The sequence below is a fragment of the Gymnodraco acuticeps genome, unplaced genomic scaffold (genome assembly GCF_902827175.1).
Source record: "Gymnodraco acuticeps unplaced genomic scaffold, fGymAcu1.1, whole genome shotgun sequence".
Classification (NCBI taxonomy): Eukaryota; Metazoa; Chordata; class Actinopteri; order Perciformes; family Bathydraconidae; genus Gymnodraco; species Gymnodraco acuticeps.
The window spans coordinates 1393571-1410656 of NW_022990198.1; the positions used below are offsets into that span (position 1 = coordinate 1393571).

Here is a 17086-nt window from a genome sequence, read left to right on the forward strand (position 1 = left end):
ATTCATTATTATTAAACCACAACTAGGACTACATATCATTATAATAGGCTTCCTTGTATATAGCAAACAAAAGCACTGAAGCACTTTGATCCTGTGCTGTATTTCTGGTTGAGCTGCTGGATACTACTTTTTTTTTTAAAAAGGTGCATTCGACTTCTTTGAAGACAAACACGCAACAACATGTACCAGAAATACAAAACAGTCACACCAGCACCTTGTCGTTGGGTTTTTGTGAATCACAGAAATGTCCCATACTAACATGTTCCAAGATGTTGTCAAATGTTGGTAGTGGTTTTGTTGAAAGCCCTCTTCTGCTATAACAAAACCCAAGAAAGCCATGGTATGTGTGACGAATAATACCCCAGAACAACCTCAAGTGTCTGAGGCTGCAGCAAGAGAGGGCTGAATTCTAACACAAACTTCAAAATCTTCATTTAGTCCCCGGCGATGTGTTACAAGTAGGTAAGAAGCTCAGTCAAAATAAACCCATCAGGACTCAATGAATGTCACCAACTCCCAGCAATACAGAAGACAAAGGGTAGCAGCAGCGGCTAACCACAGCATTATTCTTCTGACAGCAGAGCAGAATAGCCAAGATGAAATGGTCCATCTTACAGTACCTCCGGTTCCATTCACTAACAAGAAAGAATGAGGCACTAAGAAAGACGCCTTTTTTGCATCATTATCTCATAATCAAAGGGCTGTACTAAAATTAGGGACATGCCTATGGAGGATCCGTCCCTCATTAAAGGAGTTCAGTGCACCGTTGTCTCTTCCAAATGAGGCAATTTTAGAATGTTTTACAGACCATCAAGTATATCTTTATCCACAGATTTCTCAATGTGTTCAAAGCTGCGGATGGTGGTTCGCTGAGTTTCTACTGGTAGTCTGTGTATGACGACATATCTGTCGTTCCGGTTGCCTTGTATTTCTAATATACCTGCCTTGCCCACTCTTGGGGCTTGGAATTGAATTACTGGCCAAGAGAGGAAATAAATTATGACCGAAATATCAATTTTAATTCCCTTTACACTGCATTTTTTCTAAACTGATGATTACGCTATTCATATAGCAGTACATAAAAAACTAAAAAGCCAAGCATTTTTTTCCCCGATAAGCAGTTATAGTTTCCTTTACTGCTTTTCCTGATTAAAACACCATACAGAGAGCCATTTCCCTCAATGCTCAGGGGAAATGAATCAAACACCTTTATTTTCCTGTATGGAAAACTATCTCTTATTTTTAGAGCAACACCTAGTTTGGCTCAGTCAAAAATGCTCACCAAAAGAGCCTTTTTAACTCACATACTTTACATATCAAAAGGAGCAGTCAAGCGGTTTGTGCCGTTAAAGGCTCTTATTAAATAAAACCACTTTAAAGAATAAAGTGCAGTGTCATATATGTTTCTTATAGTGTACGTTGCGTTGCGTAAAGTGGGCTATAAACAGCTTCAAAGTAATCTTAAGATTCAAAACTTTAAAATATAATGCAATATTAATCTACAACTTGATTATTTTATGACAAAATGTTGCCTTCTGATGGTTCAAAATGCAGTGATTTATAACATTTGAAAGACTGACTTCCAGGTGTTAGGAGAGCTTTGTTGTTATAGTTAGAATAAGAAACACATAGGTAAGGCATTGTAATGCCTAGATGTTTCGAACAGATACCCAGTGCAACATAAACACATACCATCTCAACAACATGGACTAAAAGCTAAATATCACAATAAGTTGTTTTTAATGGAATGGAGAGGTTTAGTGTTGTAGGGTGGACATTTATATTAAGGATTGACCAGAGAAGCAAACAGAGATTTCATGTTCAATGTAAATTGAATTTATGACATATTCACATTCAATTAGGCTTGCATAATTAATGATAACGATTTTGCTCTAAACAATTAATTACATTTTATCTGGTTCAATACTGATATGGGAAGTTTATAGGGCCTACTTTTAGTATCAGTTTTGATTCAAAGATGTGAGACATGTTTTATTCATACTGTACATTTTTTAACCACAGCGTGGAAATAAAGGCTATGTTCTGTCAACTTAAGTTGAGGAGAAATCCTTCGCCAATTTGCTGCAGCAGAATATCTTTGTTTTAACTTTTGGCTTGTCAGTGAGCGGGACAGGAGGGACTGTGTTGGCTCGGACTGTGGAAAACAAGGCCTTGTCATTACCCCCCTGAGCATGGAGAGATAAGTACTGAACAGACAAAAAGTGTAGGGCTGGTCGACCAAAAAAAGAATAACATTGTGATTTCATATTGGAAAACCTCTTCACTATGAACTCACAGATGTATGTCAGGAGTAGGAGATCAAGAGAAAAGCTAAACTAGCGTATATGTTATTGATGTGATGAGTGAACGCTTTGAGGATAACTGTCTTTTATCTGTGCCGAGCCGAGCTGACAACCAAGAACTTGAATAAAAAAAGTACAGCGAGACAGCAGTAATCTCCAGCTTCATACAATAACCATGAGTACTGGAACCGAAATCTTACCAGTCTGCAGACAGACCTAGTTTTTGGAGAAATGCTTTATCACAGCAGTATCTGGATGCTATAAAGACACAGCTTGAGAGTTTCAAACTGTGTGTATACTATGCCCTTAAAATTATAGTTTTTTTTATGACAGTTTTACCATTTTACAAATCTGCACCATGTTTCATCCTAACCAGCCTAAAAGAACTTCCAAGGTTTCGACATCTCGTAACATTCCCCATCCAGCAGACACACCATATAAAGTGTTGAATGGTGATCATAGGGAAAATAGTGTTTTCTCCTTGCAAACAACAGACATTACACAGATTAACAGCCTTTGTTGAAACATACTATTACCACATAAGACCCTGTCGAGAAGGACCAGATGTCAGATAATAGGCGGAGGTAAGCGCTGGCCTGAAGCCATTGAACAAGTAAGAACAGCTTCTTCTGTATAAACCTCGGCACCTCATGGACAGCTTGTTGTCTGGGTGGGCAACCCCCTTATACCTTTAGACTGTATGCGTTGAATACAGGTTACACACATAGAAGATAAGTATCTGTTAACTGCAGTGTTTTCACCATACAAGGTGGTAATATATTTGGTGCACAAATTAATAACCTTAACATTGATTCATCCTGACACAGCAAGGTCTGTTTTACACATATCAGCATATTCTGGATTATGGCCTCTCTTAAATATATTTAAAATATATGTATGAATAACTGTCACAAATAAAATGTATGCTTTTCACAAAACAATGTGTTACGAACTCGTGAAAACACAATACACATGTTGCTGTCTACTGACAAAACAAGCTTCTTGTTGTGTACAAAGGACCAGCTAAGTCTATCTCATTAAACACTGCTGGGGGTGTTTATTGGTTTAGCTGGGTGGCTGGGCTTTGCCTAAGCAGCAGCAACACAGGCATTATAGGTTATAGATTGCTGCAGGAGCATGACACCTATAACAAACACACTGTATTCAATGTAAATCAAATAGACTATAAAATGAAAAATAGGCTTAGCTGCAAAAAGAGCAGAAGTTGCTGTACAAGAGAAGGACAAAATACCTTTTCCTAGACTTGAGCCTTTGTTTTTCTGGACAGTTTTTTGGCATCACATCCGAGCCTGATCCCCTGCCCAGGTAGCCGCCGTGTCTGCAGCAGCGCTCCGTGCGGCTCCTCAATCCAAACCACCCGACCGGTCTGCACGTTTCCAATCGGTCCGAAATAGCTTGAGCGAGTGACTCTGAAAATAACTGCACTGATCAAAGCGGCTGCATTCAGTCCCAATGCAGAAGACGGTCACTGTAGCGACACCCATGGGCTTACGCAGCGCGAACACGGTCTGCAGCAGGTAGCGGTGCCCGGACTGACAGCTACTTTTCGCCCGCCAAATGTGCAATGTGCCGGGGGCCATTCACAACTGAAGTCATGTGTGTGTGGTGCAGTCAGAGCCAGTCGGTGCCCAGTGCCACGCAGCGCCGCCGCAACATTGAGCACTGACCTGCCTAGCACTGTGTCAATTCACGTAAATACATTTAAAATGCTACTTCCGGTACTCGCTTTCAAAATAAAACACGATATAGTTTCAACGTTTGCATTGTCCTCTGCAAAACGCGCCAACGAAAATAACATTTGGTTAAATAATACATATGAAACCAATGCTAATAAATGTATTTCTATTTATAATATTTTTTCTGGACATCTCTTCTACATTTCCGGTATAGTATGTTTTCTCTGTCAAGCTTGACGAAATCCCTGGTTTACAGACGGTGCAAAGGAAAACATACAATGGGGGTGGAAGGCGGGCTTAGGCTATGCATTATTTATGATAAAATAAGGCACTGATACCTAAATCATTCATAATTATTCAAGAGAAACAAGGTCGATGCCAATCAAATGTCAATGTCTCTCCCCTGCAGATAATGGCATTTGACATTTTAAAATGATAGATGGGAAAGGGGTTGGCTAGCGTCCGGCATTATCTTGACCTCTTTCCAATCGGTCAATAAAATTACAGGCCTATCAGCCAGAATTACAATCAGAGATGTTGCATTGGGAAAAATTAACTAAACGCAGAGCATGATTGTGGAATACAAGTTAAATGGCTCACTGCTGACCTAAATCACAATTAAACTATACATTGTTGGCTGAAAGGGCCATTCAAAAGGGAACATATTGATTATATTAGTGGTTGTTATACTTGTTGTTATAATAAATGGCGGTCACAGTTTAAATACATTTTTGTATTTACCACCCCATTAGTGCTGATTACAAAATAAATGATAATGTGCTTAGCAGGCATGAGCTGTAATCTACTTATTATCTTCTGTGTGATTAACTCACAATAAGTATTTTGATATGGGGAAAAGAGGAAGAACCGTTTATTGCAGTTGCCTCTATAAAGTGACTTGGGGTCACTTTGAGGTTTCAGCACAAATCTACAGCCTCTGTATATTTACCTCTGATTTGCAGGCTGTCTCTTATCCTGCTTCCTGTCAAAGAAAGTGCATACAAAAATGCTGGGCCTACAGTTTTTGTGACCTTTGTCCTCTTCAGTGTGAGGGTTGGTAGATTTATACAGTGACAACAAGAATTGATTAGGAAAATCTTTTTTCTACGTCACCTCACTTTTCAGCCTTTGGCAACTTAACTGTACACAGCTATTGGATGTAATATACTGTATGAGTACAGCTCACTTCTCAATTACTAAATTAAAGGAAGGTGTTTTATTATATCTAAAGAAGTGTGCAATATGTGTAAACTCAATAATTAACCTTTGGTCTTTTAAGATAGAAGTTAATCCTTTAATACCGCAATTGCCAGGATAAAGACAAGCTAACATCCTACATCTCAGACTCTATGTGATATATAACTAAATATATCCTTCAGTTGGCAGACAAAAGAAACCACCAAAGGACATATTTGTGCTCTAAAAGGTTGAGAAATACCTAAGGGAGGCCCTGGAAACTGGCTTTGGTGCAGAGTTCCTGACAGTGTATGTGTGTGTGTGTGTGTGTGTGTGTGTGTGTGTGTGTGTGTGTGTGTGTGTGTGTGTGTGTGTGTGTGTGTGTGTGTGTGTGTGTGTGTGTGTGTGTGTGTGTGTGTGTGTGTGTGTGTGTGTGTGTGTGTGTGTGTGTGTGTGTGTGTGCAGGGCCGCCCCTGGCCAACTTGGGGCCCCAAGCGACATTGTGAGATGAGGCCCCCCCCCCCAACCGACAGGAGTGAAAACATTTTTTTTTTAAAACAAAGCAGGCTACTTTGCAAATATAATTCCTGTTTATTATTATTATCAACACAGTTACTTTTTTATACAGTGAGGTAAATGGTAAATGTCCATGTATGTCGTTCACTATGCGTTTACAGGTGAATTTACGTCTGCATTTCCTGCCAAATACTAGCCTCAATTAGCCTCGATTCAAATATAATTAATGCAAATAAACTGCTTCTACTAATAATCATAATCAATTCAATAATATAAATACTACATTATTTTATTATAATATAGTTCAGCCTCTCTCCTAACAGTCATCATCATGTCAACCACAACACAGAGAAATACTGATAGAAATGTGTGTGTGCTTGTTGATACATTGCTGACAGAGGGAACTACATTTGAATACAGATTTAAGAAATATCAGGTTTTGAGCATGTCATAAGCATGTTTTGTCTTGACTAGCATCACCATGAAATGTGCAAATTGACATAAAAATGAATAAAAGGGGAAAAATGCTCCATGTTTTTTAGGCTGTAAACTTTAACTGTTATGTAAGCCAACTGGACAGACAGTTTATCACTCTTCCTCCTGTACATTAGCGGATCAAAGGCATAACATACTTGAATGAATGGTAAATACATCTCCATTAGCCTATATGCTATGCCTTCTTCATGTCGTGAATTGCAGCTGATGTTTTAATATGGCAATTGGCAATTTGTCTTATACAACATTCGCAAGTTGTATATTTGACTCATACAATAACCCACCTTCGAGTGATGCTCTAGTTTCTTCATGTTTTGTTTTTTTTCCCTCTTGCTTGCTCCGGACTGAAACTGTCTTTTCACCGACATCTCTTCACCTGCACTAGTGGCCGTATGAAAGCCGTGATTGGTCAGATGTCGATTCATTGCAACGATGTCGGGTTACAGACGTGCTCCCCTTGTCACCAAACCCTGCGTGATTGGCCTGTAGGGAGGGGCGGCCCTGTGTGTGTGTGTGTGTGTGTGTGTGTGTGTGTGTGTGTGTGTGTGTGTGTGTGTGTGTGTGTGGTGTGTGTGTGTGTGTGTGTGTGTGTGTGTGTGTGTGTGTGTGTGTGTGTGTGTGTGTGTGTGTGTGTGTGTGTGTGTGTGTGTGTGTGTGTGTGTGTGTGTGTGATGGACGAGGTGGTCACAGATAACCAAGTGGTTACCCCCCCCAATACCGCACCTCCCACCTCTGCAAATGCTTCCACTGGCTTTGAATCAAATCCTTCCAGAGCTTTTTCTCTACCTCTCCTCTGCCTTCTCTTATACCTTCCCTCCCTGAATTTTTAAGAATGAAAACAGTAAAGGTGAGTGTGTGCGGCCCACTCTGCCTGCAACGGACTGCAGGGGGAGGCGAGATTAATGGGGCCTAACACAAGATTGTGGGGAGATCAGCAGAGTCGTAGGGAGCCAGAGAGGGACTCAATGAAGCCTGGCCCCGGATCTTCTGCTAATCTACCGGAGCTCTAAGCCACTCTTAGATGTTATGCTAATGGCCACTGACAGATAACAAAGTCTGTACTATTATTAGTTATATATTTGGTCAGGTGGGGGTTGAGATTCAGACACTAGTCATACTTGTCTTTCCAACACCAAAAGCATTTAAAGAAAACATGGCTGGATCCTGCATCTGACAATAAGATGCTCACATCTGTCTGTCTGTATCAGTGAAAGGGAACATTACCTGGAGCGAAGCGCGGGTTGAACACTCTGTGAGTACAATGCAGGAAATGATGGCTTCCCTCAGAGTACATGTCCCAGATTCACACAGAAGAATCAGTGTACCTGTGTGGGAGAAGAGGCATACATTATTATTGAGTACCCCAGAATTTCCATGAGGTGTTTTTCCTGGGATACACAGATGCAGCAAAGGCCATGCTTATGTGTAATTCACTATATTTTATGTAAACAAAATATTTCAAATGTTAGTTAAAGATTGGTGACCCACCCAACATGTAGAACGAGCAGATAGAAAATAGAGTTGTTAGTCTTTTCCAGTATTTGAATAATTAAAACAGTTAAAACATTTTGATAGTATTATTGCAACTCAGAATCTCACCAAACATACAGTAGCAACAGTAACCATAACAACTGTTGCTAGGGAGAGCCAGGCACATCCTTAAAGTTCCTTTGCTCAATCAGAATCAGAATACCTTTATTAGTCCCACAGAGGGGACATTTACATTGTTACAGCAGAAAATACCCAAAGACAGCGTAATGTTACCTAAGCATGCATAAAAAAGTACTAAAGATTAAAAAAAAAATTATAATAAAAAAGTTACAAGTCAGCTTAAAATAAACTCCCTAAAGACTTCATGACAACAAGAAAACAAACATGCTGTTTTTTGTTTACATCTCTATGGCCGAACATCAGTTATAAAGACGTGCATATTACCTGTATTTCCATGGAAACCCGTCATTTAAAAACAAAAAAACAGTATGGAGGTTTACAGCGGTCAACTTTACTTTTTCCTTCATCGCTCCGTATAAAGAGTGAGTCAACGCTGGTGGTACATATAAATACTTATATATTGCTGTTTTACTACAACTATTGTTATAATAGATTACCCTATTGTTCACATGACACAGGTACAGTTAACGTAATGCAACGTTTAATGTAGGCTGAGGGAGCTAGCAGCATGAGGCTAGAAGAGTTAGCAGATTAGCTTGAAAGTCGACAGTACGAATATTTTAACACGTTTACTGTATGTTACTGTACTTACGTTCTAACATGCAATGCTAGGTATCTAGGGCGTTATATTTACTATTTATACACGAGAAATAGAACAATATACAGCATATCCTAAACCAATTTACTTATTTATATTAGACCTTGGTCGGAGTCACGTCGGCGGTACCGTCTGCACAACTTCATCTTTTAGCTCATCTCGCAACTAAAGGAGGCACCACCTTGTGGCACTATTTGGTATTGGACTAATATAACGTTTAATGTTTTGACCATAGGTTTTGACATTACATTTAATTTAGCTGACGTTTTATTTACACAAAGCAATTTAGAAGAAGTGCAATAACTTGAATCATGCATTACATTAGCTCCAAATAAGATGAACATTTAAAAGTGCTACGTACAGTTATTTATATAAATATATATATATATATATATATATATATATATATATATATATATATATATGTATCTAATGAATTTAACAAAATAATACTCAGGTGTTTTATTATGTTTGCCAAACAAACATCCCGTGACAAAAACATTTTAACACTTGGAAATTATAGTTTGTAAACTGTTTATGAAGGGGGGGAGCTATTCACAAGTTGTTACCTTAACCTGTGGATTACTGTATGTCTGAGGTTGTAACATTACCCTGACACAGTGAAAACACCTGACAAGATAAAGGTGTTACACCTTGCTATCTTGCTTTTCCTATGATCATTTCACACCTGAGCCTGCAAATGTTCTTCCACACGTGCCAGCTGCCATCTGTTATGTTGGTATGACATCCCGAACATTGTAAACTACTTTGTGTTTCAGCGTTGTACCTCAAATCTGAAAGCGACTGAGCCTTGAAACCTCAGTGGACCTGAAGATGTTTTGGTTCAGAAAGAAGAAACGGGATTCAGCCCTTCAGGTACTGAAAGCTGCTGTGTAGTTTAACATTAAACCTTCCTCCTTCTGCATCGCTTGTCTCACTGCCTCGTTTAACTGTGTCATAATCAGGATCAAAGATTGGACAGAGAGAAAGTAGATACAGAGGCTAAAGAAGAGGTTCCTAGCACGCAGGCTTCTTCAACCCTATCACTGACTGTGTCACCTGGAAGAAGTGCCTCAAAGGTGACTAAACAACCTAATCATATACCATTGGTAGAGATACCACCAGCTGTTGAACATTTCTACAGCATTTTACCCAGTGATTGCTACATGTCAATGATCTCATGACATCTTTCAACACTGAGTTTCAGTATAGCCGCATCTTTTACCCCTCTGAAGTGAAACAGATTTCATCTCCAAATATGTTTTGCTTGCAGCTGAAGTCGTCCCCCTGCAGCTCTATGAGAAGTGCTTGTTTAGAGACAGGCCGCCCATGCCTTAGTGGGAGAATGGACTTTGTTGAAGCTGACTCCATTGTTTCGCAGAACTTGACCACAGAGCTGGCAACAACATCAAAGTCCCCCCTGGCATCCAGATGTAAGTTTTCTTGGATACATTTTACACTGCAGGTGGTTTAGCAATACACCATTTCTCACTACCTTGAATACATTTATTTTCTTAAGCACCTAACTTTTTAATGAACTGTTATTATTGATATCTGCTGTGATGTGTTTTTCTTGCGTCTCCTTTCTGCGTAGTGAACGGAGAGAGTCTTGTGCACTCTCACAACAAGCACAGGTGCGAGCATGTTAAAGACGGAGGATTAAATGGATCCACCCAGGGGGAGGCAAGCGGGCAAACACAAAGCCCAGACTTCCTCAGGAGAAATAGCAAGATGAAACGCCTTTGTAACAAAACAAACACTGAGGAGATCATAGACAGCGAGCGCCCCGCCAGTACGGAGACTCAGGACGGCTTCCTGGAAGAGATCACCGCTGTGCCACATCTGTGCCCGGCTGATACACTTTCCAGGGAATTTGAGGAGGGGGAGGAGGAGGAGGAGGAGGAGGAGGAGGAGGAGGAGGAGGAGGAGGAGGAGGAGCAGGACGAGGAAGACGATGACATATTAGCTTCCTGGGAGAAATCAGCTAGAGTTCATTATTCAAATTTAGCATCAACAGATACACCTGCTTGTTTTCATAGACGCCTCAGTTTTCTCGTTGATCAATTAAGGCCACCTGGTCTTCAACCTTACACCACAGCATGGCAGGCTTTCAATGAGGCCAGGCCGGGAACTTCTGCACTGCTAAATAATCTGCCTGTGGATGATAAGAAGCTGCTTACTGATATTAAAGAGAACACTTCACACGAAAAACACGTTCAAGAAAGTCCGGCAGCCCAGGAAGGGGCTACAGCTGCCCAAAGCCCCCCGTCTCTAAGAGATATCATCAAAGAGACGGTATGCAGACTCAACAAAAGGTGATCATATGATGAATACTTTTTAGTAGAACATGTTTGCCTAACTGCAGAAGTTTGGACCTAGCTAAAGGCCTGTGCTACTTATTGAAATTTTATTTTATTTTTAAATGTTAATTTAAGGCTGCCTTAGAAACATTTTGAAAGGATTTCCTTAGCATGCTGTAAGGAATACCCTTTGACCTCTTAGTGTTAATCCCTGATGCATTTCTAGAAGGAGAAGAAAGCCTTAATAGGCGTTCCTCGAAAAAATGTAGGGACCCAAAATTGAAATCGTGTGTTGAACATGAGACAACGGTACCACGACGCATTTTTCCTGAGACACCCAAAAAAAATCTGTCTACCTTTAAAATGTATTTTATATATAGAAAATAATAACTTCCGTGAAAGACTTAGTGCAAACAATTAGGCAAGGAAACAACCTTTATGCAACACACCTGAGGAAATATTTCACAAAAAGCTTATAACCTTATTTGTAACCCCAGAATATTTTTTATTTATTTAATTGGAAGAAAAAAAAGGTCTCATCTTGATTCAGATTTGTATACAAGGCTAAGGGTATACCATTTTGTTGAAATGAATTGTGGTTATTTTCTTCTCTCTGAAGATTATCAGATGAGTCAACTGAGGAGGAAGAAGAGGACCAGTGTCGGATCTGCCACGGTGTCAACACTTCACCAGAAAACCCACTGGTGTCACCGTGCAAGTGTAGAGGAAGCGTGCGCCACCTTCACCTCGAATGCCTGAAGCAATGGACCAGGTCAAGAATCGAGACGGGTGAGTAGAAAGCTAATGGCAGAACAAGAAGAATATTATCCCAAAGAAGCGCAAAATATGATATATTCAGTGATCCTGGTTAATGCGTGAATGCATACTGTATCTCTTTTCCAGGAACAGGGCCCTATACAGTCACAACATGTGAACTCTGTAAGGGTTGGCTGAAATTGGACCCGAAATTACTTGACTTTAACAAGTATTATGAGGAACATAAGCCAAAGGTAAACGGACAAAATACACAGTAGAGGCCCACCTGAAGATGAGCATAATAAGGCTCTTTTAGTAGGAACTTTTATGAATGTAATCTTTTTATTGAGCATTTTTTGTCTTAATCCCACCTTTATTTTTAGTTGGACATTGCTGCCCAGAACACTCCCCAAGATGAAGCTGAATCGTCCCCCCTCAGTGCTGTACTAACAGTGAGGATGACACAGTCCTGCCCCCTCTCCGTGGTAACGGACTATAGTGAGACCTTGTGAACATTTATGAGCTGATGTTTTACAGCTTTTTGTTCTACAGAGTTTTAAATAAATGAGTTTGTGTCTTATATTTGAACAGTTCTGTGATTTTAATGTATGCACCAGTTTGTCTTTGTACTGTTTCTTGTCTATTTGTATATTGATGTGTTAAGTACGGCACTGCAAATTATCTAAAAAATATTAAAGCTGTGGTGTGTGGAATTGAAGTTCAAATATAATTGAAGAAATTGATATGAATTGATATGGTGTATTGAAATGAAATGAACATTAGTGATCAAATGGTTTTATGAATGATGTCCTCACGTCAGATATGTGGGATGGTTCCCCACCTAATAAGGTCGAGACTCAGAGAGAGGACGAGGTCTGCCCCAGAGTCATCAGACACTTGACTCCTTTTCCTTTTGTTACATCTTATCTGTTTTCAAACTAATATTACTGTAACAATATACAACTATGCATCTAAATCAAGTGAATGGATCAATGTTGTAAAGTAAATGTAAGCCGAGGCGAAACACAGTGTATTAAGATTCATTTTAATACTATCCATGACATTTATCAAAATATCATGTGTTAAGATATTTGTTTTGTAAACTGACCTCTGTATTTTGTATTCTTTGGAACCATTTTATCACGTGAGGTATTTCAATACACTTAGGTACATGTTGTTCTTCTACAACTTCCACAAACTAATCAATCAAACCTAACATAAACAGTAGGAATATAAAGCTGGATTCAGTGAACATGTGTCGGAAAGACTCAAGTGGATGTTACAATGTGCATCAAGGTCACATGAGCAAAATCCCTGATGCTCCTTACTGAGATTCCTGTGATGTGGCTCAGTTCTCCCACTATCTGAAACACATGAGAAAGGGTAAGCCCACTTTAACAAAACAATATAAGCATTAACTCAACTTTGATAAGGTAGATTACTGCTTTGATATGGCTGAACATTATGTCCACAAGTTGCATATTTAAAACACTTAAATACTATTAAAACTTTAAAAGTGTTTCACCTGTTCCCATGTTCTGTTATGGAGGACGAACGTAGCCACGGCGATGACACCAACTCCAAGAAGCATGCAGTCTTCAGTCACTGTCACAAACTTCTCTCTGTTTAAAGAGGGTCAATGTAGGATTAAAGAGGTTAAATCCATATGTTTTACATTAACAATGGACTAATGGACAAATGAGGTTGCTGTAGTGATGAACCCACAGAGAGTTAACACCTGGCTCTCTGAGTTCTCCTACTTTATAATGACTTTCAGCATGTTTTGGATTAGTGTGCTAAGATATAGAGTTGTTCTAGCCACAGCAGGCTGCTACTTCCAGTCAAAAACAACTCACCAATACCTGCTTCTACAGATAATAACAGAGCTGTGTGTATATTGAAAATGTTTGCTTACATGTTCACCATACTAACTTTAAAGTTGTCAGCATGCTTCATAATCTACAGCACAGTACTACTCCAGAGTTTCAGGCTGTCATAATTGAACAGCTCTATATGCAGGGGGTTGAAAGCTTTGACAAACATGATGACACAAGACACATTTTGAAACCAAAACAAGTGACAGTTCTCAGCTGGTCGTTGTCTAACCAACTGCCAGTCAAGCTGCTTGTCCCCTCTACCATGACAGTGAGCACCTGTTCAAGAAACATCAGAAAAGGTTTCTTGAAGTGGAGTGTAATACCTCTGTTCTCTGGGAGGGCTCACACACTGAGTGGTCGTCACTAACAACGAGTCGTAGATGGCGGTCCGCTGCAGGCTGACGAACTGGAGAACGTGCTGACACAGCAGATGCAGACGCTCCACAGGGATGGACGGCTCATTGTGTCCTAGGAAAGTTTAGTCACCTATTTCACTGCTCAATGGATACGACTTGATTTGATTTTCTTACAGTCTTACACTTCACATATGTTGCTCTATGTTTAAAAATCATATCTTACCAAGCACTTCCAGAAGGATTTCCACAAATGACAGAGGGTTAGTAGCATTTAGTTTATATTCCAGCCCTTTGAGGACCATCAGCTCTGACTCCAGGAGAGCCTGCTTGGAAACATCGTGGCCGACTGAATGCAGAAAGCGCACTGCAGTGTTGTTGTCGATTATCTAGGAGAATGATTGACATTTTAGATTTTTTTAAGGGGTGAGCCTATAGGCAACACATTTGTTCATGCACTCAATCTGGGCTATTTTGCATCGATAACTTCTTTCAGAATAGTGGAAGGATAAATACAAAACTCACATTTAGGTGTTCAGAAGATTTGTACATAAGTTACCAACTGGAGAAGTTTGAAAGTGACCTATCAGACATGTTGTTATCATATTCACCTGTAGTACCTTGCCAAATGTATGGCATTCTGTTCTGTTCAAGGCTACCTTGTATTTAAATCTGCACAGCTCTCCACTTCACATATTTATTTTATTTTTAAATATATAGATATTTTGTTGTAGTATTTTGTCCTAAATTACTCTATATTTTAAACGTTATAATCGTTTTTAAAATAGTTGTATTATAGTTATACTTGTGGCCCTTTCTCTTAAAATGTATTTTCTTATTATGCTTCTGGTTCTGATTTTACAAAACATATGTCTAAAGATTGTTTTCCCTAAATGAGTGTTTTCTCATACTCTGAGCCAGAGTTATTATATTTGTGTAATGGTTGGTGATACCCTTAATATCTATGGTACTTGCATGACTATGCAAAGAGAGTTTGCTTGCTATTTGCACGCAGGTGAAGACAATGAAGGGGAATTTCTCCTTGAGCTTTTCAAACACAGAGTCCTCATAACTTCCAGATTGATCGGCAGCTGCTCCTTGAGGTGTGGGTGTGGCCAACAAATCTGTCAGGTGCTTCACCATGAACCTGGGGGAGATAAGTTATTCAAATAAAAGCTAAACCAATATCATTACGGGTGTGGTGGGGAAAGGCTATTGTGCTGCTCTGTATCACCTTTGGAGTAATTCGATGGCGTGGTATCCAGCCAGCGGGTCGAGTCTTAGCTCTTTGGTTATCAGGAAGATGTATTCTGAGTAACACAGAGAGGAAGGTAACAAACACACATACAATTAGTAACTAGGTACTTTACAGACTCAGTGAAATACCTCAAATATACTATAAATGTGTTATTATGGATTCAGATCCCACAGCTTGATTTAACATATTCTGTTCCTAAATGGGCCAATTTGTGTAATGAGTACTTTAACTGGAGGACACATTTGAATGCAAGATTGTAAGTTTTGTTAAACGAGATCAAAATAATAAAATACGAGACAATACTCTCCAGATATTGTTTGTCGTTCGCAATAATAACAAATGGGCTCAAATGGTCCAATAAATACAGGAAAATAAGATCTGGAATCATTGTACAACAACAAATATTAATATTGATTCTTTTTTTTCTTATATAGAATTGCGTGAAAACAGCTGAGAAGACATTGAATACAACCACCAATTGCAACCATGCAGAGTTCTTGATACTGCCTTCCTTCTGGGTGGCAAACATCTGACTCAACTCAGTTTCAAAGAGGCAATATCTGACATAAATGTATGCAAAACTTCTATTTCAGCATTTCAATTACATAGGTCTATTATAGGTCTAAAGCTAAACAAACTCCTCTACTTTCCATCTGCTCCTCCTCACTGGGAGGTACAGTCTGCAGAGGTGAGTCTGCTCCCTGGAGGACTTTGTATTGAGAACTGCCTTCTATAATAACAGGGCTCACATTACCAGGAGGGTATATACAAGAGTGTGATGACAGGGCACAGTGAAGAAGGCCTGTACAGCTTCATCAATCCCACCTGCTGACACATTTATTAACACTATTGCAAAATGAGACAGTCTGAACCTCAGGTGAAATCATTACAGAATGGCAACTAGTATATTAATAACAGCCGTTCTTATATGCAGTAACTGTGGGCTAAACAGTAGCGACCATAGAATTTGATATATTAATTTATCACAGCACAGTGGAGATGACTGTACCAGTGAATACAGCTTAAAGTATTTAGTTAAGAGGAAATGCATCTATTTTGCTATAAGCAGTGGCGGAACAAGTATTTAGATGCTTTACTTTAAAGTACCAATACATTATTGTCAAAATAATTCAATACAAGTAAAAGTCCTGCATTCAAAATCGTACTTAAGTTAAAGTACACAAGTAATATCAGCAAAATGTACTAGTAAAAGTAAAGGCCTTTATGTGTGTATATTTATATATGTATGTGACATTTCTAAATGATATTGTTGCATCAAATAGCATTTCACTGTTGTAGACAAACAAAGTTCTGATTCACTTTTTGTAAAATGTTTAAATAATTGTACTCTTTTGTGACTAAAGAGTCCACTAGTTTAATTTTTGGAGATGCATTTTGTCAAAAGTATACAAAGCTGTTTATGTAGTGGAGTACAATTACATTATTTCCCTTTTAAATGTAGTGGAGTAGAAGTATAAAGTTGCATACAATGGAAATATTCAAGTATAGTACAAGTACCTCACAGTTCTACTTAAGTATAGTACTTGTCTACTTAGTTACTTCCCACCTCTGGCTATAAGGAGGTTATAGCTACACACTAATGGTCTCAGCTGTGTGTGATAAAGGGGAATAAACGTCTCCAAAATAACGGTTTTAAATCTGACGTTTGGCTCATACTGGTTTAAAATCGGCAAAATTAGCGTTGTACACAAACATTTCTAAATAAAACACTAGCGCTTTTGTAGACAAATATATAACGTTAGTTTATAATTCCATGAAGTTGTTTTAAAACAAGCGACAATTCTAAAATAATAAACTGCTAATGTTAGCTCTCAGTGGTATGTTATAGGCTAGTTACTTACCCATTAGTCTTTTATCTTTGAAGTTTCCGCTACATTTAGATAAACTGTTGATGTTATCTTTGTTCTTTTTGTTGAGATTAACAAGGAAATCTGTTAGAAGGTCAAAAGAAGCTTCTCGAAACTTAACATTTTTACTTTGGCTTGGCGAACAGAAGAAATGTTTCGCCATTTGACTAACACTCGTCTTAAACTGTTACAAACAAGTAAATAGCAAAAAATGTGTT

The 17086-nt window shown here is 39.0% G+C and overlaps 3 protein-coding genes across 11 annotated transcripts in view; 1 reads left to right on the forward strand and 2 right to left on the reverse strand.

Moving 5' to 3' along the window:
- tanc2b (tetratricopeptide repeat, ankyrin repeat and coiled-coil containing 2b) overlaps positions 1–3997 on the reverse strand; it is a 170137-nt gene extending 166140 nt beyond the window's left edge. For 8 of the 9 annotated variants that reach the window (XM_034218062.1, XM_034218070.1, XM_034218077.1 and 5 more), the window contains exon 1: positions 3556–3997. The gene's annotated coding sequence lies outside the window, so the exon portion shown is untranslated. The remainder of the gene's footprint in view (positions 1–3555) is intronic. The other variant, XM_034218064.1, reaches the window with a different exon arrangement.
- Positions 3998–9290: 5293 nt separating this feature from the next.
- On the forward strand, positions 9291–12087 carry LOC117547350. The gene is made up of 8 exons (XM_034217981.1): positions 9291–9332; positions 9422–9535; positions 9730–9889; positions 10051–10300; positions 10526–10771; positions 11376–11545; positions 11660–11766; positions 11896–12087. Exons 1-8 carry the CDS (start codon positions 9291–9293, stop codon positions 12022–12024), a joined length of 1218 nt encoding a protein of 405 aa, XP_034073872.1. The 3' UTR covers positions 12025–12087.
- A 523-nt stretch (positions 12088–12610) lies between these two features.
- cntd1 (cyclin N-terminal domain containing 1) lies at positions 12611–17031 on the reverse strand. Its single transcript, XM_034217965.1, has 7 exons — positions 16863–17031; positions 14977–15052; positions 14718–14889; positions 13969–14131; positions 13713–13857; positions 13038–13134; positions 12611–12876 (listed from the first exon to the last, which is right to left on the reverse strand). Exons 1-7 carry the CDS (start codon positions 17029–17031, stop codon positions 12781–12783), a joined length of 918 nt encoding a protein of 305 aa, XP_034073856.1. The 3' UTR covers positions 12611–12780.
- Between the last annotated feature and the right edge of the window lie 55 nt (positions 17032–17086).

Excerpts from the sequence above, each read along its gene's own strand:
- cntd1 (XM_034217965.1), bottom strand. The coding sequence starts at position 17,031 with ATGGCGAAACATTTCTTCTGTTCGCCAAGCCAAAGTAAAAATGTTAAG. Across the intron at positions 15,053-16,862 it reads CAAAGATAAAAGACTAATGG|AATACATCTTCCTGATAACC; the intron begins GTAAGTAACTAG and ends TGTGTTACTCAG. Across the intron at positions 14,890-14,976 it reads GCCATCGAATTACTCCAAAG|GTTCATGGTGAAGCACCTGA; the intron begins GTGATACAGAGC and ends TATCTCCCCCAG.
- LOC117547350 (XM_034217981.1), top strand. The coding sequence starts at position 9,291 with ATGTTTTGGTTCAGAAAGAAGAAACGGGATTCAGCCCTTCAG. Across the intron at positions 9,536-9,729 it reads CTGGAAGAAGTGCCTCAAAG|CTGAAGTCGTCCCCCTGCAG; the intron begins GTGACTAAACAA and ends TTTTGCTTGCAG. Across the intron at positions 11,546-11,659 it reads CAGGTCAAGAATCGAGACGG|GAACAGGGCCCTATACAGTC; the intron begins GTGAGTAGAAAG and ends TCTCTTTTCCAG.